General features: G+C 47.2%; 3 protein-coding genes across 8 annotated transcripts; all 3 read right to left on the bottom strand.

Annotated features, from left to right (window-relative positions):
* Positions 1 to 382: 382 nt before the first annotated feature.
* LOC133900604 (glucan endo-1,3-beta-glucosidase-like) lies at positions 383 to 4572 on the bottom strand. Its single transcript, XM_062341798.1, has 3 exons — positions 3426 to 4572; positions 854 to 1169; positions 383 to 785 (listed from the first exon to the last, which is right to left on the bottom strand). The coding sequence occupies exons 1-3, from the start codon at positions 4488 to 4490 to the stop codon at positions 757 to 759; spliced, it is 1410 nt and encodes a 469-aa protein (XP_062197782.1). The 5' UTR covers positions 4491 to 4572; the 3' UTR covers positions 383 to 756.
* A 590-nt stretch (positions 4573 to 5162) lies between these two features.
* On the bottom strand, positions 5163 to 9050 carry LOC133900425 (serine/arginine-rich SC35-like splicing factor SCL30). Of its 3 annotated transcripts, none has more exons than XM_062341566.1 (8): positions 8946 to 9050; positions 8409 to 8587; positions 8241 to 8318; positions 6975 to 7139; positions 6855 to 6895; positions 6439 to 6505; positions 6179 to 6352; positions 5163 to 5555 (listed from the first exon to the last, which is right to left on the bottom strand). In XM_062341566.1, the coding sequence occupies exons 2-8, from the start codon at positions 8573 to 8575 to the stop codon at positions 5444 to 5446; spliced, it is 804 nt and encodes a 267-aa protein (XP_062197550.1). In that variant the 5' UTR covers positions 8576 to 8587; positions 8946 to 9050; the 3' UTR covers positions 5163 to 5443. The 3 variants fall into 3 exon arrangements, with proteins under 3 accessions (XP_062197550.1, XP_062197549.1, XP_062197551.1); XM_062341565.1 differs by having other exon boundaries at positions 8409 to 8650; positions 8946 to 9039; XM_062341567.1 differs by lacking the exon at positions 8946 to 9050 and adding an exon at positions 8707 to 8854.
* A 940-nt stretch (positions 9051 to 9990) lies between these two features.
* Positions 9991 to 13866, bottom strand: LOC133899920 (RHOMBOID-like protein 2). Of its 4 annotated transcripts, XM_062340957.1 has the most exons (6): positions 13194 to 13863; positions 11462 to 11625; positions 11041 to 11204; positions 10700 to 10959; positions 10490 to 10616; positions 9991 to 10309 (listed from the first exon to the last, which is right to left on the bottom strand). In XM_062340957.1, exons 1-6 carry the CDS (start codon positions 13448 to 13450, stop codon positions 10187 to 10189), a joined length of 1095 nt encoding a protein of 364 aa, XP_062196941.1. In that variant the 5' UTR covers positions 13451 to 13863; the 3' UTR covers positions 9991 to 10186. The 4 variants fall into 4 exon arrangements, with proteins under 4 accessions (XP_062196941.1, XP_062196940.1, XP_062196942.1 ...); XM_062340956.1 differs by having other exon boundaries at positions 10700 to 11204; positions 13194 to 13866; XM_062340958.1 differs by having other exon boundaries at positions 10700 to 11204; positions 13144 to 13281.
* Between the last annotated feature and the right edge of the window lie 6203 nt (positions 13867 to 20069).

Raw genomic sequence — 20069 nt, 5'->3', positions numbered from 1 at the left:
CCCTCTCCCGGAACTTGGTCTTCTCGCACCTCGGGGAGATAATCCCTGAGGAAGGGCGGCACGTGGCACTCTGCTATTCTGGTCTCCGTTCTCGGGGACTGCTGGTTCATATGTCACCGACAGTACTAAGTCTGCATCGTTAGATCAAAGATCCAATGACTCGGTCATCTTCTTCGATGCTCATGAATGGAGCATCTGCCAGGGCTACCGACCATATCCGCAACGCAAACTCCATCCCCGATCTTCATCTCTGAGGAGTCCCGCCCAAATTGAGCACATCAAGATGTGCTTCACCATCTCAGCAGTGACAGCTCCTAAATAAATTTTGTTATTGGAAGCACGACGACCGATGCAGCAGATGGAAAGGTTGAGTCAGTGTAGCTCGACAACATGAAACAAGGAGGCCTTCTGTTCCTTTAATTTGTGTTTCTACATAGAATGGAATGATTTAATTCGTGTTTCCACACAAGAAACAAATTTGGACCAAACCAAACACAAGCAGCTACAACAACTAAGATACACCCACCACTTCAGTTTACTCCCTCGTGCAAAGGGATGATAACAATCATAATTATAAGCTGCCTCTTGTAACTAAGGATACCACCCAAGAAGCATGGCAGTCAGACAAGAGTATAGAAGAATGTGGCGCAAGCCCGGCAGTATCGACCCTCCAGCTCCAGCGCTGCTGGAGCCTGGAGGACGTGGACTCGAGGCTGGTGCCCCTGCCCCTGCACTGCCTGGACTTGCTGCGTCCCGTCAGGAGACGTATTTGCAGCTCCCGTAGCCTGCGACACAATGCCATCGTCAGTTGCAATTCAGAAATCATCATGCAGAACAGTTTTCATGGACTTACTCGGGTCGTCGGAGGTGACCACGCCGGTGCCCTTGAAGTCGCAGTCGTAGTCGTGGCGCCCGCTGGCCTGGTAGTATGCGTTCATCACATACGCAGCATGGGACTGCACGTTGTTGGGGTCAAAGCACGCGCCACCACTCTGTATGGGCTTACAGTCGATGTAGCCACAGGCGTAGTTGATGTTGTTCTGCAGGTCAGTCGCATCTGCACCGGCCTTAACAACACACCACTTCCCTCCACCGGACGGCGAGGGGTTTGATGAGGGATTCGGACTTGGCTTGGGAGATGGATTTGGTGACGGGTTTGGAGCTCCAGACTGCAATATAAACAACATGATGAGCCGAATAATTCAGGTCAGATTTTTTTTTTTTTTTTTTTTTTTTGAGTTTTGAGCATCATGAATAGAGTGAATGCATAGAAGTATAGACATGAGGCTAGACACCATGGAAAATCTCTCCAGAACAAACAGCATTTCTCCAACCGAAAATTTTCCTGCTATCAGTCCGAAACTCTTAATGGAGATAGGCACATTAACCCATTGCTCTTAAATTTAGAGGATGCCTCACACGAGGACTGTAGAATTGCACATATTACTAATGCATTTGACAACGAAATACATGGTCCCTGGACTGGCACCACCAAAAAGGCCAAAACATGTCCTGCCCAACTTGATTACCCGCCTAAGATTCTTGAGTCAATAATATTGATCCCACCAGAATGCTAAGAAATACAGACAATCTCTTAATGGAGATTGTCCACATGGTATACTTTCCCTAGGCTGCTGCATTTTTTTTTTTTTTTTTTGGAAGGAACAGGCTGCTGCGTTTCTTTGATTAAACTACTGGAGAAGCTACTCACATGTGCACCAAAATATATAGCTCAAGCAGAATTGGGGCTAAAAGTTTCAAGAGATTGAGACGGCAATGCATGCATAGAAATTTAGAAAGATAGACCTAGAAAAGTTTGAAACCGCACTGCTCCATCCCATTTATTATCTATACGATGCCTGACTTGTTGCTGGCGATAACCGATTGACCAATCCTCATTTGGAAGTATCCAATAGGCATCTTGGTAAACCATATAACAAGTTTTGAGGCCTATTTTTGGTTGAGCTTGAGACCCACGACATTCAGAATCTTAAGCCCATCCCCTTTGCTTAAGGTAGCTACTTGCGGACGCATCTTTGAAGAAATAAAAGTGATACCAACAAATCAATATCATATATGCCCATATTTCATACAACCCAAATCAGGACCACCTATAATAAGCTACTAGAATGGTGGTGCACTCCAGAAGGTCTATCCATTTATAAGCAGTGTGTGGCACAAGCTGCATTAGGTCCTATCTAGAAAGCAACATCTGGGTATAATGTCCATAAAAATTTGGTTTAAGGCACTAGACCCTGAAAATCATTTCATTCATATTGTTCAATATGCAGTCAAATTTTTACGTACTCTTTACGGTTCCCCTTGCATATACTATAAGAGCCTACCAGTAAAGTAGTAAACCAAAGCAACTGGAATGGAAATCACCCAACCAATAGATCATCCAAATTATTCACTACACAAGCTTGTGGTTATCCTGTTACATTGCTGGTGTTTTTAGATAATGGAAGCCAAAAGACCTGCAGTTTCTCAGGTTTTATTTATTTTTACATTGGTAAGATGTACCATGTAAAAATCTGAGAATTACCCGGTGCCAGGTAGCAAGTAGATTCGGAGCAGCAGCATCTCATCACACAGGTAGCAACGTGTGCATTCGGATCTAAACAGAGTACTATGTACTAACAGCAAGGCTAAAAAATCCAGAGGTGTCCAAGGCATCAGCACATGGGATGCTGTCACTGCATCCATCGAGAAAAGCAACCAGCCGAGGCAACATTCTAATCTTTCGACAACTAGAATACTAAAAATCATGCGGATGAGAGAGCAAAAGTTGGAAACGAAAGCAGCCCTTTCCAGAGGCAGAGGGGTCGGTCCACTCCACACACTGACACACCTCGTGGCTACACCACCTTTGATGATGGATGATTCAACCTAACAATGTAAGTACAATCAGCATGTGGAATTTTGGAGTGATTTTTCTGGCTGAAATCGAGGACCACATGGTTTCGAGCAAAGGATATACCGATGATCTATTGACAAGAGGACACGGGCAGGCAGAGAAGCTAAACATATGTCCAGATCTAGCTAGCATGGCATGTCGGTTTAAAGTTCGCTTTCAACGGTGTCAAATGGCCATATATGAGATAACCCATTGATTCGTTCCCTCGAAACCATAAAAGAATAAAATATCAGGAGCAGTGGTGGTTAAAAAAAATGCAATCTTTGACACAGTGACGCGACCCTATGACCTCCCTGGCATCTCATCTCTGAAGACATTCTTTAATTCAAAACACCATCTTTCCGCGTCTCATTTCCTCTCTTTCTTTTGAGAGGCGTACACGCTCGCAGTCAAATTTTGGCACCGAGTTGAGTTTGTGTTGTGGGCAAGTAAATTGGTTGCGTATTTTAATTTTGAAACAAGAAACAGATTAACAGCAGTGAGTGGGTGAGAGGAGATGGATACTGACCGCGCCTTGTCGGAGGAGTCCGAGATAGTATTTGGCCGTGAAATCCGGTTTGAAGATGCCAAAGTTCCTCTCGGCGATGAGGCCGGGCTTCTGGTTCTCGTCGAAGAGGGAGAAGATGTAGGTCTCGAAGGTCTTGCCCGGCATCAGCGGCGTGCCCTTGCCGCCGCTGCATACCCGAATCATCCCGGCGTTGAAGTCCCTGGCTTCTTCGGGGCCGACGCCGACCTGGCCGGCCTCGCCCTGCGTGGGCCATCCGGCCTCCCCGACGGCGATCTCGACGTCGCCGTACCCGAGCTTCTTCATGGCGGTGTAGATGGCGTCCATCTGGGCGTCGAACATGCTAGTGTAGTTGAGCTTGGTGGCCGGGTCGTAGATGCCGCGGTTGGGGCGGAAGATGGCGTAGTCGAGCGTCTGCGCGTTGTAGCTGAAGTAGGGGTAGGCGTTCACCATGAGGGGCGACCCTGTCTCCCTGTGGAACTTGAGCATGGGCGCGAGGATCTTGTCGTCGAGCCCGGGGCGGAAGCGCGCGTTGGAGGGGATGCCGTCGGAGGGCGCGAGGATGCCGAGGTAGTGCGGCGTGGTGACGCGGACCTGGGGAAGTTTCTCGAGCTGGAGGGCCTGGTTGAGGCGGCGCATGGCGGGGAGGAGGGCGACGACGAGGTTGGGGTCGATGGTGGGGCCGAGGATCTCGTTGCCGGCGAGGAGGAGGGTGACGTTGGCGCCCTGGGCGGCGAGGTTGTCGCGGACCCATCCGCGCGCGGCGTCGAGGCCGGTGGCCTTGTCGGCGAGGGAGGGGAGGACGGAGTTGGGGAGGGAGACGGCGAGCGAGATGGCGGGGGCGTTGGCGGCGAAGGCAGAGAGGAAGGCCGGGTTGGCGTCGAAGAGCTTGACGCGGTTGATGGTGGTCTTGGTGGCGAGGAAGGAGGCGACGGCGGCGGGGGTGGGGAGGTTGTCGGCGTTGGCGCCGTAGTTCACGCCGATGGGGTAGGACGGGAGGCCTGCTTGCGCCGCGGCGCCATCGGCGGCGAGCAGGAGGAGGAGCGGGAGGAGAGCGTGGGGGAGCATGGAGCCGAGCGATTTGGATTTGGAAGCAAGCAAGCAAGCCCAGAAGGCCTCCCTCCCTCCCTTGTCGTTTTGAAACAAACCAAACCTCACCCCTCTCGCCCTTCGTTCAGTAGAGTACTACAGTAGTATTTCTTTTTTTAATGGCGCCAACGTTTGGTGCCTCGATTCTTTTCTTTTCATCTCATGCTTTGTTCAACTGGTGGCAAAATTCCAGGAAAGAAATGGGAAAGCACAACAGAAAATTGCTAAAGTGGGCTTGTATTTTGGTTTCATAATTCCTTCTTGTTTTCAGTTTGAATTATGCTAAAGAGGGCTCTTTGGAGGGTAAAGGAGGCTAAGAGGGATGCAGGGCAATTGTTTACATCATCCTTTCTTTTCTTTTTTCTTTGCATTTCACTTGCTTTGGTTTATTTCGCAACTAGTGGTGCAAATCCCTTTCGAGGACAAATGAGCTTTGAGGGGAAAGAAATGGCAAAGAATGAAGGAGAGAAGACGACGAAGGAGGCGGCCACGCATCACCCATGGTAGGCAGCAACGCGTGTGGAGGAAGAGAGAGAGAGAGAGGGGGGGGGGGGGAGGTACTAGGTAGGTCCGGGCCAAACCACATGTCCAACAAACAACACAAAATCATCCCACCGTATCGTAGCATAACGTTGCAATGCATACCTCGAAAAAAAAAACGTTGCAATGCATAGACCACAACACTAAGTACCACCACCGCATCAAGTTACTACGTCTCACAACAACAATACCGCACCTTGTCTTCTCATACATTCTCAGCAAAGCAAAAGGTTTAACGGCCTCACTCATCTTACTAGCAATCTAACCTCAATCAACCATCCATCACACAGCACAAAACAACTAGAGGGGGGAAAAATAAAGGGCTACAAACTGAGCACATCAACCACCACAATATGAAGCGTGTATATCACAGACACGGTTCCCTTATCGGATCATCGGCTGCTGTGGGTAGGAGATGCCGATCTTGACCGCGACCCTGGAGGTGACTCAGTCGATGCTCTGCGGCGCCGCCGAGGTTCCTCGTCCTCAGCTGCCGGTGACCTCCTGCCCACATTACATAAACTGTTATTGCACACGCAACGGAGTATATGACCCACTTGTAAATAAACCTAAACCAAAAACACATCAACTCTACGTTTCTAATACAATGGAAAACCAAAAACAAAAAAAGATGGTGTCAGGTCCATGATGTGAATGCGAATATATGATTTGCTCAGTTGCTCACTAGCATCGGAACAACCTGAATCTAGTAGGATATGAACATACCAACAGTTGTGGGATTTTCAATACAATATTGCTGAAAATATGCATAGTACAAGGAATTTTGGTACACTTTTACAAGTACTGGAGCGCTCAAATTTTAGGCAGTAGCCCATAAGACACTATTGGTGGACAAGGTATAAATTTATGTGTTCTCAGGGTTCCATTCACCATTAACAAATGATCACTTCTAGTACGCACAATTGATGCAGTTTAATGGGTATGAAGTAACAAAATTCTTTGTCAAATAAAGATTATAGTAGCAACCCTCAGTCTGTTGCGTGCTATACATGGCAAAAAAGAAAAGCTCCAAAACATGACCACTCAGTAAGCACAACATTAGTTTGGGAGTCACAAAACTAGATTACACCAAACAAATGTAGCAGCATTGGATATACAGAACTTACTCAGCATGACCATTGTCTCCACCACGGCGATCACTTCTATCATCAGGAGTATAGGATCTCCGCTTCTTATCCCCATCGTGTTCTTTAGTCTGCCTTGGTGATCTCCGGTGCTCTTCCTTTGCCCGTGGGGAAGCAGAGTAGTCATCCCGCCTTTTAGGGGCAGGAGAGTATGACCTGCAGTGTATGCAGCATCATTTTGATAAAGATCATTGCGTAGTGCATCATGGTTAAATTACTTCTTCATAGACTCAATGACATACCGGGATCTAGCACGGCCACGAGGGCGTGGGGAGCGGGAACGTGAGTAGGAACGAGAACGAGACCGTCCTACAGGAAGGGTAGCAACATGTAAATATTGCAAACCCGTGGTATTCAATGAAGAACATTTGTATACCAGTAGGTGCAGCCCCGATACAGAAAAATAGTGCCAGGGCATTATAGAACCAAAGAAAAGAAATTGCATAACACATCAAGCATAAAATTGAATGGATCAAGACTCTAGATTTTTTTCTATTTTGGGTATTTACTTCGGAATGAATCAAACAGAGACAGTTATACTTAGACAGGGTACATTTCTTATAAGTTGGATTATGATAATGAAAACTCTAGCATTCAGCTGTGCAGCTCAAATAATAGGACAAAAATAACTATAACCAGTGGAAATAAATCAGATTACCATGGCGAGAAGAACGACGCCCCTCATGATCAGAATAACCTCTGCAGAGCAGCCACTCAAAGTCATCTAAAATGAAATACACAGATAAAGCTTTCAAAACAGCAATGGGTACTGGCATACCTTGGTTTTGTTCGTCTACGCATTTCCTCAGGCCTTTTCCGTGTATCCGCAGCAAGAACAACAGTGATCTCTCGTCCAGCAAACATCTGACGGTTCATGTGATATTGCGCCTCAGAAGCATCATAAGCATCAACAAACTCCACAAATCCAAACCCTCTTGGCTCCCTAAATGATTACAAAATCCTTGATAAGTACAATTCACATAGTATAATAAACAAACAAGAGGGCACATATTGATCATTAATAGTATGTGCCCAACGGGTTACCACCACAGTTTCATATTCCTGTGAATCCTCTATAATTCTCCATGAAGCACAGCTAACAACTTACTAACATGTTCATCAAAAGGTAGCAAGCCTCTCAAAAAGCGGTTAGGAGCCCAGGCTCGTCTTAGTATCCAAGTTTCTTGTATACATCTTCATAAACTGATTCGCTTCAAGTTCTTCAAATGTTTGAAAAGTCATGAAAGTACTTGAAACCAACTTCTCTTCATTATATCTTCTCAGGGAAGACACAGTAAAACCCTCTTCTCTTCAGGAAATTAATTTTGTCAACAAATCGAATCTTGTCTTCATAAAAGAACTTCATTCGCACAATACTCTATCTCACCAAGCAAATAAGCGGTTAGGACTGTTAACGTGCTCTTCAACAAGTTCAGGGCTTGTATTTACCTTCAACCAAATACAATCCTGGGAATAATTTCAAAAGAGTAATTCGTACCAGCAGAAAACTCATGGGTAGTATAATGTAAAGTAAATATACCCTTCACGAGACATTAACTTGTGAAGCTCAAGACGTCAAGGAGTTACCAGGCGTACTCCACACATTTTGACTATTCTGAGAGTTTGCAACAAGTATGCCGTACAGAAAATGAAAAGGGTGCAAGCAAGTTCTTTAACACAAAAGTTTTGAACTAGGACAATCTCCCACTGGCAACTCATGTAGTATATGTGAGCTACGACCGTGAGTAGATCTCCAGCAAAGTCTACAACCCAAGCAAAATGTTTAGTTTCACACAGACATTAACAATCGTATTTCCACATGATGATAGGACTATAACATCCTAAAAGGCTTGTTCTTCTATGCTCTTCAAAAGCACAAGCAAGAAAAGGAGTTTTAAGCTTCCGAGTGCCTTTGAATGCTCAATGGTTCAACATATTTTTTTATATATCCGTCATCCAACCATGGCACTGAAACGTAACGGATAGAAAAGGACGGCAGCTAAACCAACAACCAGGTTAGCTCAGCGGCTCCATTAACACTTACCCAGTGTGATAGTCCCTTGGCAGGTAAACATCCCGAACAGGACCGAACCTTTCAAAAGGGGCACGGAGATCTTCAGGCCTGCAAATTTGGGGGAGAACCATAAGGAGCAAGTTAACGAGCGATGAGAAGAAGAAATTGCCAAGGATGTTGAGGCCAGAGTTTGTATACCTGCATCTGAGCGGAATGTTACGGACCAGGAGACTTACAGAGCCTTGGTCACCGCGTCCTCCGCGGCCGCCGCCGCCGCCACCATATCCTCTCCTCGGTGGGCTTCTTCCCCTGCCGCCATGTCCTCTCCTAGGGGGGCTATGGAAAGCGGGGCTGTACCTCCCCATTGCTCTCGGTACCTGCAGACGCAATTGATTCAGTCCATCGGTACGCCTCACCCTCACGGTAGCAAGCAATCCAAGCTGGGGTTGAAGAATCAAGGTAAAGGGCTGTCAATTGAGAAGCATACAGGACGCACATGTTCCTGAAAAGAATCAGACTAATCCATGCACGCCTCGTGCTAAACGGATAGATCGCCGCGAACGCTGGTAAATAAGAAAGATTCTGGGTCGCACGAACATCCATCGCGTCAAGAGCAATTAATTGTTCGGAATCATTCGGGAAAGTATTGTGGTTCCTAGACCGCAAGACATGAGCACGGATAGCGAGCGAGCGAACGACACAGAAGGAGGGAGAGCGAGAGGGAGGGGGCGTTACCGCGGGTAAGAAGGCGCCGCCGCCGCACCGCGCCGGCGGAGATGCGGAATTAGGGCAAGCGGGCGAGCGAGCGAGGAGGAAGAGAGGAAAGGAGAGAAGAGGACCCGTCCGTGTGAAGGAACAAGGAAGAATTTTATTTGGGCCGTCGGTGTTTCGCAATGGGCCCTCGCTTCAGCTGATTGATACCTCCTTCGGCCCAGGCAGGCACCCAGCTTACCAGAGAGATGTCGGGTGTAGGGATGTTAATGGGGACCTGATCCCCGATTTTCCGTGAGGAATTCTCCTATTAGGGAACGAGAATGGGGAGACTTTATCCTCCGCGAACTCATATGGGGACGAGGACGGGAAGGCGCTCCCCGTCTCCGCTCCCCGCTATATCCTCGATATCACATATATACATATTTTTCTTATTATATAAATGTACAAACATTACATTACGTAGAGTAAATAATAAATTACTCTTATTCTTTTTTGTCTAACCTATAATATTTAATCAATCTTATATTAATTACCCTCGTATACATCAATAAATTACTTATTTATACAACATATATATTATTAATATATAAAAATAATCAAATATCATTCAATTTTATATCCCCGTTGGGGACCCGATCCCCGCAAATTCCCCGCGGGGATGGGGATGGGAGAAATCTTCCCCCCGATAGCTAAATGGGGACGGGGATGGGGAAGCATTCCCCGTGGGGATTAGCCCCGTTGCCATCCCTAGTCGGGTGTGTTTGGTTGTCTATACGTGTATTTTATAAAGAAATTTATTTGATTGTCTGTATATATTATTATTATTTGTATTTATAGATGTAATTATACAGTTAGAGTCTGATCTAGTGCGTATATCCGAATTGAGCTTCTCTATGAAGCCTGACTCGATGGCTGCATTGACATCTGCTACAATACTGCAATAGGCTCATTCATTAGTCTAATGTGCAGAGTCATTGCATCCGTCCTTACAGGCAACCAAACACCTTCACATGATCATTGCATCCGTAAGTACAGACAAATAAACACTCTTCTTTTTAAATCACTGTATCAACTCAGTCTGTTTCTACTCATCCAGGATATACGCTGCAGGTCTACGAAATGGTGAAGCGAGGTAATGCTGTATTCTCTCTCACACAAGGAAGAAATGTATCTATTAATTCATGTACACAAAGAATAACGAATATGATACAGCAGGGAGGGAAAACTCGCGGGGAATGGGAAAGGAATCAGATCTTGCTAAGCTAGCTGCAAAGCTGGTTGCAGAGGTCGTTAATCTTGTCTTGCGTCGGATCGCCTATGATGTACGTCGCATTTTTGTTTGTGCCTTCACATATCAAGTTCAAAGTGTTCTCTCGTTGAATTTCCTGTAGTTAAGGGAAAAACATTCTCAGTACCATGGATATATGCCAAAGGAATCTCACAAGGCTGGCTTCAGAATTTAGACAGATTAAGCACCATTTACACTGTTAAAAAATTTCTAGTTCATTTGTTCGCAACAACAATAGCACTTGGAAATGCAAACAAGGCACTTTGGGTTATCTTACCGTGCATAATGTTGGCGACGAGTTGCATTTCCATCTCTTGGTAGGAACGCAGCTGAGATAGTGACACCAAGAGCAGTGCTCATTCGCATTGTATCCTCGGAAAAGCAGCACGGTAGCCACAGCAAACCTGTAAGTTTCGGATAACAGGTTTCGTCATGCGTGTGAAAAAATTCCTATACATTAGTGCCTCAACAGAGAGGTTTCACATACCCAACAATGAGCGCGATAGCAGCAGCCAACCACAATATATACTGATATGTCTTGTGCTTGCGTTTCACGGGAGAAGTTTGTTGCCCAGGTGTTCCTCTTCTCTGGTTCAGCCAAGCAACCTGTGGCCGAATGAAGATAACAAATCCAAGGAAGAAACCGGATATAAGGCCCCCAATGTGAGCAAAGTTATCTACTCTGGGAAGAATCCCAAGAGCCAAATTCACCACGATCATCAACACCAACGTTAGTAGTGCTGACACCTGAAAAATGAAAAAGGTTGTACCGTTTAAATGAACAAATCTTCCAGAATGGAGGACAACGATGGATAGGGAAATGCATACCTTATTTGCATAGAGTGACCAATTTGTTATGAGCTCCGAAAGCATGGAACCAATCAATCCAAACAAAGCACCGGAGGCGCCAACAGAAATACTTGATCGTATGAAGAGAGCGGACATCAAGCTCCCACCCAAACCGGAGACGAGGTAAACCAGACCAACCCTCACTGCATCATAGGCAGACTTCATGATTCAGTAAGCCATTGAAGCGTTAAAAATATGTATTTCATATTCACTTCATCACTTGGACTAGTACTAGCATGAAATTGTATTCGAGTTTCATGAAATTTTTTGTAAACTAATCAACATGGATAGGGGAGTTCGAATTATGATTGTCAGGGATGTAATTTCTTTCTGTTCCTTTCTGTTAAATTCTACAAAGTTCAGATGAAAAAAAAAATGCAAACACAGTGCTTTCACTTACCAAACCCAAATTCTTGTTCGAGTCGGATACCAATAAATAGGAGGCCCAGCATGTTGATGAGTAAATGAACAACTCCGGCGTGAAGCCACATACATGTAATCAGACGCCATCCTTGGCGACCATGCACAACCTTAGACACATCTAGAGCCCCCATCTTCAGCAACCTGACATTGAGATGAAAAGAAAAGAAAAAAACTATTTTTAGCCTCTGATAGCAATTCTAGGTCCAGACAATGGCATTATGGAGCACAGATCATGGTTCTGAGCAAACTACTTCTAATTTCAACCACACGTAAGCCGTTTCGAAAGACCATACTTAAGAATGTACCTAAATTAGAAACACAAGTACTGAAATCATCATCTTTAAGATGCAAATCACAGCCCACACCTGCTCTTCTTTGACTTTACATTTCCGAAAATCACAGTGACTAATCTATGTTCCACAGAAGTCTAATTATGTAGTAAGTTAGTAACATGAACACGCGTAGACAATTGAGAAGAAAATTTGCGTTTGTCTTCAGCCTTCACCAACTCCCACCACGAGTACAGACAATGGACCAAATCAACTATGAGAGCAATCAAAGATAAATCAACTGATACCAAATCCAAAGTTTTTTTTAAGTAAAGTTCAAAGATTTTGTGATCACTGAGAGATCCTACATTTGAGTTGACAAACCAATTGCTTGGTTGTACAATTTAATTTTTCACCTGTCAGTTTCAGACAATGATATCATCCCCCCAAGTCAATTACCAACTCGGGAAGGAAGGAACGTTGCACACTTCACACCTACAAGACATCTATGCCTTTATGAGGAGCGAGGCAATGCTCGTCACTATAATGCCTAATTTACTCATTTTGAAAGCTAAATTAAGCAGACTTAATGTTTGAAACAAGGTAAATTGGACAAACTGATTTGTACAGAATGTTTCTACGACCCATAAATACATTTTTCGCATGTGATACTTTGGGAATCTATAACATATATTATCGCTCCAAGATTTGGAGCGCTCTCATGTGTTCGGCACTGTAGCTACTGTAGCAGTGGACCCTGTGTATGTGTATGTATATATGTGTATACATATACATATATTTACACATAATATAATTTTATTTTCGGGAAATTCCAAAAAAAAATATCAACAGGAATATTAGTTATATTAATAAATCGACTGAAATAATCTAAAATACAAAGAAAAATATATAAAAATCAAAAAATATGAAACAAATTTTGTTAGTTTCGTATTACTGTTGTCTATATGCTAAAATTATGTGCATACATGAAAGTACTGCTGTTTTCCTTATAATTAAGTAAATGTGTTAAATATTGATAAATTCATAAGTAAATATTGAGATATCATAAATTGGTTTCTTTTGTCATGTTCTGTGAAAAAAAAAAGGGCACGGCGTAAGCCAATCCGCCTAGTTGCATTGCAGTTGACAAAAATGAAAGGTGAAGGCTAATAAAAATATCATCTTTGAGCCACCGTTCCTAGAATCTATCTATGAGCAGCAAGGCAAAACATTTGAGTCATGATTTGCGGTGTCGGTACGAACCGAATATGGAATTAGTCATGTGTATCATACGACGAAGACAGACAGGTAGGTACAGAAAGAATTCATGTTTGTGTAACTGCAGCAACAAGTCAGGAATTGATGATGCAGCAACAGACTAGAAAGTCACCTTTAATTTGCAGATGAAAGAAGGGAAGAGGCCGGCGTATGGTAACGTACGTGGCGGAGGAAGGGCCGAGGAGCGGGTTCTCCCTGAGCGGCTGGAAGGCGAAGCGTCCCAGGAACCTCGCGGTGCAGTTGTTGGAGCGTCCGGGGCAGTCGTTGACGTACATGGTGACGAGGAAGACGACGATGCAGGCGACTGTTGCGGCGGAGACGATCCATGGGGACCAGCGACGGTTGTAGGGGCGGGCCCTGAGCGTCCCCTGCGGCGTGGGGCGCTCGACGAGGACCTGGACGTCTTCGTCGGGCTTCATGGCGCGTGGCGTGGGGAGGGGATTGATGGATTGGCAAAGGAGCGGGATCGACGGAATTGGATAGCAGAGGCGGCCGGCGGAGGGAGGGAGGGAAAGTTATTTAAGATTTGGAGGAGGAGGGAGCTGCCTCTGGCCTCTGCCTGCCCCTGCCGTGTGGACGACTCACTAGGCGCGTAGCAGAGCAGAGCACGTGAAGCATGAGCAGGAGAAGCGAGGGAATGGAGTGGCCTTTTACTCGTTCCGTCTTCCTTGCTGCACGTGTTCCGTCGGTCTTCTTCTTCTTTCTTCGCTGATCCTTTCCTTTCTTTGTTTCGTGGTCGGGCCAACTCTCTCACCCACCGCCTGCTCTGCTCTGCTCTTCTCCGCTCCATTGTATGTACAGGCGGTCGAGGTTCGAGCGGAGGTAATACGTTCCGAAGCCTATACTGAGACCGGAGGCCTAAAGACGTTGGAGTCGAAGACCATTTGAAGTCCTACAGCGGTCAGATCAAGCTCTTCAGCTTCTCTGATGGCGAGCATTTTCGTTATTTGAATCATCGTAATAGAGATCGTATATAGAGGCAAGATATTCTCCCCGTTTTTTATATAAGTGATTAATGACATGTGGTAACATCAATCCGTCTAATAGGGTAATGCGTCGGTTCTCCTAGGGTCTTGTGCCAGTTACCCTTGCATACGCCGAAAGGGATTCAAATAATAAATACGACAGGATTGTATGTAAAAAACTAGGACGCTGCCGCAGGAGTTATCGTGTGTGCGTGGATTTGATCGGAATGTGACCACGGCCCCTTAGGATGATAATTGGGAAGGCCGCGGGACAGTACTCGTGGCGGTTCCGTTTCCTTTCCTAGGCGTACACAAACGATTGATCCGGTTATAAAAGCTAAGATCTACCTAGTTGATCCTTCATTATTGTATAAGAGAGCGATTCTTCTTCAACTTGATCATGGTGTCCTCCCCCTCCTCATCGTTAGAGATGTCTAATTTCGATTGGCTTGACTGGGGTAGGGTCACCTCTGGCGCCGGCACCGGTTCCGCCTGCTGTGGTGCCTCCGGGGGTGAGCGGTCCCGCAGGGCATATTTGCAAGGTTAGAGCCGGCCACCATCGTGCTTCCATCCTTGCAAAGAGAGCTGCCCCTGCCACTCCGTCTCAATCTCTAGTCTGATTGGTCGCTTCAGTCGAGATTATCAATATCTCTGATGATGAAGAGGAGGTCGACTGGGATATTTTGGAGAAGGAGATTAAAGAGGAAGAGAAGGCGGAAGCGAAGAAGGGGGCAGCCCAGGCGGAGAAGAAGAAGGCCAAGGAGGAGGGAGAGAAGGCTGTGGAGGAGTCCTCTTCGTCCTCGTCCTCTGACAGCGCGGGGGCTGGCTACTACATCAGCCTCTGCAGCGGTAGGCCGCAGATGAAGTGCATTCACCGCTTCATGCACCGTTGTTAGGGCTTGTAGTTTTCTTCTCCATCCTTTGTAAGTGCTTTTGGTCCTGAGTAGTCCAGATATTAGGAACTCGGGAAGGCATATAAGCATCTTTTGGATGTGAAATTTATTAATATAACTAAGTCCTTGGGTCCGCTTAGTGTTGTTTTTTCTTTCTTTGATCGAAGTGTATGGTGATCCTCCGGGCATGCAGCCAAACATGTGTTTTTTTGCACCTAACCTCCAGTGCCTTACCTTCCCCGGGCCCCTCGCACGCAGCGGTTGTTAGCGGCCGGAGAGTGCGATTGTAGGTATTTTTTTTTAGTGTTTTAGGGGTGACTAGAGCGACAAAGTCATACACAGGTTTAGGCCTCAACGCAACCAAGGTAGGTGTCATCGACGTGCGGAGGGTTTGGACCCCGACACCTTTGGCGGGGGATAGTGACCTCGTCCTTCCTAACGAAGGAGGTGTAGCCGATAGTGGGGCCATGAGATAAGTTCTTTGATGGAGGCAAGGTTGTTTCGGAGCCTAGTGGTGGTGGATGGAGGCGAAGCTGACAATTAAGGCTGAGGGAGGCAGTTTACGACCCCCTCAGCCTTGGCCACCACTAGGTTCCAGCATGGTATGAACATTCTTCTATCCGATGCCGGTACAGACTCCTCTCCAAATTTGTTCTAGATTTCTGACTCAAAGCAATCTATTCGGAGCCCGGCAGCAGTTGGAAGAGGTGAAGTCGATAGCTAGGCCGAGGGAGGTAGTCCGCGACCCTCTCGGCCCTTAGCCGTGGCGAGGCTCCAGAGGCAATGCCATTCGGAGCCTAGCGACAGTTGCCAAAGGTGAAACCGATGGCTAGGCCAAGAGAGGCAATTCGCGACCCCCTCGCCCCTTAGCCGTGACGAGGCTCTGGAGGTAGGGCCATTCGAAGCCCAGCGGCAGTTGCCGAAGGTGAAACTGATGGCTAGGCCGAGGGAGGCAGTCTGCGACCCCCTCGACCCTTAGCCGTGGTGAGGCTCCGGAGGCAGGGCCATCTAGAGCCCAGCGGTGGTTGCTGGAGATGAAACCAATGGCTAGACTGAGAAAGACAGTCCACGACCCCCCTCGACACTTAGCCGTGGTGAGGTTCCGAAGGCAGGGCCATCCGCAGCCCAGCAGTGGTTGCTGGAGGTGAAGCCGATGGCTAGGCCGAGGGAGACAATCCGCGACCCCCTTAGCCCTTAGCCGTGGCGAGGCTCAGGAGGCGGGGCCATCCGAAGCTCGGTGGAAGTTTTGTCAGAGCTCAAGCCGATGGTGAGGCTGAGATGACCTCTTTGGTACTCGACCAGCGTGTTCGAGTTGCCAGAGGGTTCCGTGCCTCTATGACATCGATGATATGCCTTCAACTTGTTGGAGGGTTTTTCATACCTCTACGACATCGAGGCTTATGCCTTTGACCTGCTAGAGGGTTTTGTGCCTCTATGACATCGATGATATGCCTTCAATTTGTTGGAGGGTTTTTCATACCTCTACGACATCGAAGCTTATGCCTTTGACCTGCCAGAGGGTTTCTTTGTACCTCTACGACATCGGGGCTTACACCTACAACTTGTTGGAGAGTTTTCAGTACCTCTACGACATAGGGGCTTACGCCTACGACCTGTCGGAGGGTTTTCAGTACCTCTACGGCATTGGGGCTTTCACCTACGACCTGTCGGAGGGTTTTTTTTTTACCTCTACAACATCAAAGCTTACACCTACGACTTGTTGGAGGGTTTCCAGTACCTCTATGGCATCGGGGCTTTCGCCTACGACCTGTCGAAGGGTTTCTTTGTACCTCTACGACATCAGGTCTTACACCTACGACCTATCGGAGGGTTTTCTTGGACCTCTACGACATCAGAGCTTACAACTATGACCTGTTGGAGGGTTTCCAGTACCTCTACGACAACGTGGCTTACGCCTACGACCTATCGGAGGGTTTCCAGTACCTCTACGGCATCAGGGCTTACGCCAATGACCTGTCGGAGGGTTTCTCTATACCTCTACGACATCGGGGCGTTCGCCTACAACCTGTCAGAGGGTTTTCAATATCTCTACGACATCGAGGCTTTCTCCTACCACCTATCGGGGGATTTTCAGTACCTCTACGACATCAAGGCTTTCGTCTATGACCTGTCAGAGGGTTTTCAGTACATCTATGACATCGGGGCTTTCGCCTACGACCTGTCGGAGGGTTTTCAGTACCTCTACGGCATCGGGGCTTTCGCCTATGACCTGTCGGAGGGGTTTTAGTACCTCTACGACATCGGAGCTTTTGCCTACAACCTGTCGAAGGGTTTTTAGTATCTTTACGGCATCGGGGCTTTCGCATACGACCTGTCGGAGGGTTTCTTTGTACCTCTATGACATCGGAGGTTTCAGCTATGACCTGTCGGAGGGTTTTTAGTACCTCTATGACATCAGGGCTTTTGCCTACAACCCGTCGAAGGATTTTTAATACCTCTGCTGCATCGGGGCTTTCGCCTACAACTCGCTGGAGGGTTTCTTCATACCTCTACGACATTGGGGCTTTCGCCTATGACCTGTCGGAGGATTTTCAAGGTTTTTAAGGTATCTCCGCTACCAAGGTCATGCCATCGGTGGGGGAGGTTTTTAAGATGTCTCTGTCACCGAGGCTAGGCTATCGGTGGGGAGGTTTTTAAGATGTCTCTGTCATCGAGGCTAAGCCATCGGTGGGGAGGTTTTTAATCTCTATGCTTTATTTCAACAAAGGTATAACTTAAGTTTTGACTGTAGATATAACTTAGGTTTTATTGTTTATTGTTAAACAGAGATATAACTTAAGTCTTACGTTATCATGTTGCTACCTAGCAGCTATCTGTCGTAGAGACTTTCAATCAGATAAGCTAGCTACTTTCAAAGTACGTTGACTTTGTTGTATAAATACTAACTAGCTAGGTAAGTTATTGCTAGGTGGCCATAAGTGGGCGTACCTTTGCCAAAATGAGGCCTCCACCGTAAGGTTGAAGGCCAGGAAGAACTCCGTAGCCTGAAGGCGGCGGAAGGGTCAGCTTCTCCGACCTGGGCTGCTTGCCGAAGGGTCTGGGCTGTGTGGGCATCTGGAGGACTCGAAGCCCTATTGCCGGAGCCCTGCATCTCTTCTCCACGACCAATCCCACCATTGTCGAACCCGACGGGGGAGGCACGTCGTGGGCCCCAACCACTCCGGAGGCTCAAGCGGGGACCCTACGTTGGAGGCTTGCTGGATCTGTTTATGGCTAGGGCCTTTTCGCGACTCAGTCCTCGTAACGGGCCGAGGGGCTTGGTAAGGCCCGGTCACCCACTCGGAGGCCTGCTGCAGGCTTGTGGCCCTTGGGTCGCCTGTCGCTGATTTTTTCCCTTGCTGGGTGTCCCGTCTGTCTCTTGAGGTAATCCTCCCGGAAAGCTATGAGAGTTCGGCAGCCGTCTGTATTGTGGCCACGTCCGGGTCTGTGTAGGATGCACCAGTACCCTTTCGGTGGGTCTGGAGCTTGTGGTCGGTGCTAAGGATGTCGGCGGGATCTGCGTCCCCCAGGGTCGGTGGTCTCCTCAGAGCTTGCTTCCCCGCGGGGAGGCCATCAGGGCTGCCGGCCGACCAGGCTCTCAAAGTATACTGGCTCAATGAAGGTGCCTTGGACGTCGTCACATGAGGCATCTAGGGGTCGAGCCCACGCATGAGTGCTTCTAGGCGCTCGCTTCTAGGCTCGAGCGCCTAGAGCTATTGGAGGGCAGCTTGTCTGGCTGCGGCCTTGGCTGTAACCCCTTGGGGTGCGACGGGGTCCTTGCTGCGTCACTGTTGGAACGCCTCCGCGCTGGCTTGGAGCTCCGTGCCAACCCAAGCTGTTGGGTCGGCGGTGGCCGGATGGTCGCTGTTCCGCTAAGCTGTGGGGTTGGTGGGTGCACATGGTGTGCCTGGTCGCGGCTGCCGTGCATACGCTTGCATGGGTGCGGCGATGGAAACGACTACTTGGGGTAGCGCCTTAGTGGTATTTGGTGGTGTCCTACCTCCCCTTCTACTTCTATGTTTATGTCCTCATAGATGGAGCCTTGTTGTCGGAGGAGAAGATATCTTCCACGAATAAAGTGCGGCGAGAGTCTCTTCTAGAGAAGAGACTCAAGCTTGGAGAAGAAGTAGAGAGGAGGGAGAACAAAAAACGTGTTGATAATAAAAAATATTGGTCCTCTGGCCTGATGGTCATGTGTGTGTATTTATAGTGCTGTTTAGGGTGTAAATGTGCAAGTATGCCCTTACAGAGATAGTAATACAAACTATCACTATACCACAGGAGCCTAGGCCAGTCAAATCGCACAACATGAGCCTAGGTAGGATGCATTTACCCCTAATCAGAAGATATTATCTACTATGACAATACAATAGTGCAATTAGCCCTAAGGACATGGTACTCAACCGATCACCTATTGCGGCGCCACATTTCTAAGGTATCAGTCTAGCTCCCACTTGTGCTGGGATGTCAGGGTGGCCACCACTTGCACTTGCATTAACTGTGGGTCACTTCGTGTTAGGCTAGTTGCCTTTGGTGTTCTCCTTTTGCTGATATTTCTTCCGGAGGCCAGCTTCTTCCCTTGTCTCGAGAGGCGGTGGCCTAAGGGGTTCACAGCATCCGGAAGCCTTAGCTTCTATACAGGGAGTCCGAAGCCCAAGAGTCTCCGGAGAAGCTTTTGATGGCGTCCCCTTAGTATTATCCGTGGGCTAAGATATTTCCCCCAACAATACCTAATCCAAAACTACCAATATACTTGATTCAGTTACTCTCAGTCTCATTGCATCTTCTTTTGTGGACCACTAGACCCATGTCTCAAACAGTAGCACAACTTCCCCTCTTGCCTCAAGTTAGGACGTAGACGCACCATCATTCCTTCTCCTCCAAGTGTGTAGAGCCAGGCTGAGTTAGTCGTGCACATTTAGGGTAGCTCCAACCCAACTCAAGATCTCAAAATAACTATCCATGTCAAGAAAAATCTAGATGGATTGAAATCATACTGAACTCAAAATAATTAACTAACTTGAGATTTTCTTGATACCATAAAACATGATGCAACCTATTCCCGCTCCACTCCATTCATCCGCCACCTCCTAGAACCCTAAGTCCTAACCAGAGAGGTGTACAAGTACTTGCATTCAATTTGATATGGTGGCAAAAACAAGCAAATAACTTAGAAACTT

The sequence above is a fragment of the Phragmites australis genome, chromosome 19 (assembly GCF_958298935.1).
Source record: "Phragmites australis chromosome 19, lpPhrAust1.1, whole genome shotgun sequence".
In the NCBI taxonomy this organism is placed as follows: domain Eukaryota; kingdom Viridiplantae; phylum Streptophyta; class Magnoliopsida; order Poales; family Poaceae; genus Phragmites; species Phragmites australis.
The sequence above is the reverse complement of the archived record's forward strand: the minus strand, read 5'-3'. Positions and strand labels throughout refer to the sequence as shown.

What these genes read in the sequence shown, in the direction of transcription:
- LOC133900604 (XM_062341798.1), bottom strand. Translation starts at nt 4,490, where the DNA reads ATGCTCCCCCACGCTCTCCTCCCGCTCCTCCTCCTGCTCGCCGCCGAT. An exon ending in GACTCCTCCGACAAGGCGCG is followed by an intron (nt 1,170 to 3,425) that starts GTCAGTATCCAT and finishes TTTATATTGCAG; the next exon opens with TCTGGAGCTCCAAACCCGTC. An exon ending in GGTCACCTCCGACGACCCGA is followed by an intron (nt 786 to 853) that starts GTAAGTCCATGA and finishes ATTGTGTCGCAG; the next exon opens with GCTACGGGAGCTGCAAATAC.
- LOC133900425 (XM_062341566.1), bottom strand. Translation starts at nt 8,575, where the DNA reads ATGGGGAGGTACAGCCCCGCTTTCCATAGCCCCCCTAGGAGAGGACAT. An exon ending in CGTAGACGAACAAAACCAAG is followed by an intron (nt 6,896 to 6,974) that starts GTATGCCAGTAC and finishes GCTGCTCTGCAG; the next exon opens with AGGTTATTCTGATCATGAGG. An exon ending in GCGTCGTTCTTCTCGCCATG is followed by an intron (nt 6,506 to 6,854) that starts GTAATCTGATTT and finishes CCCTTCCTGTAG; the next exon opens with GACGGTCTCGTTCTCGTTCC.
- LOC133899920 (XM_062340956.1), bottom strand. Translation starts at nt 13,450, where the DNA reads ATGAAGCCCGACGAAGACGTCCAGGTCCTCGTCGAGCGCCCCACGCCG. An exon ending in CTCGGCCCTTCCTCCGCCAC is followed by an intron (nt 11,626 to 13,193) that starts GTACGTTACCAT and finishes TCTCAATGTCAG; the next exon opens with GTTGCTGAAGATGGGGGCTC. An exon ending in GCTATCGCGCTCATTGTTGG is followed by an intron (nt 10,617 to 10,699) that starts GTATGTGAAACC and finishes CGAAACTTACAG; the next exon opens with GTTTGCTGTGGCTACCGTGC.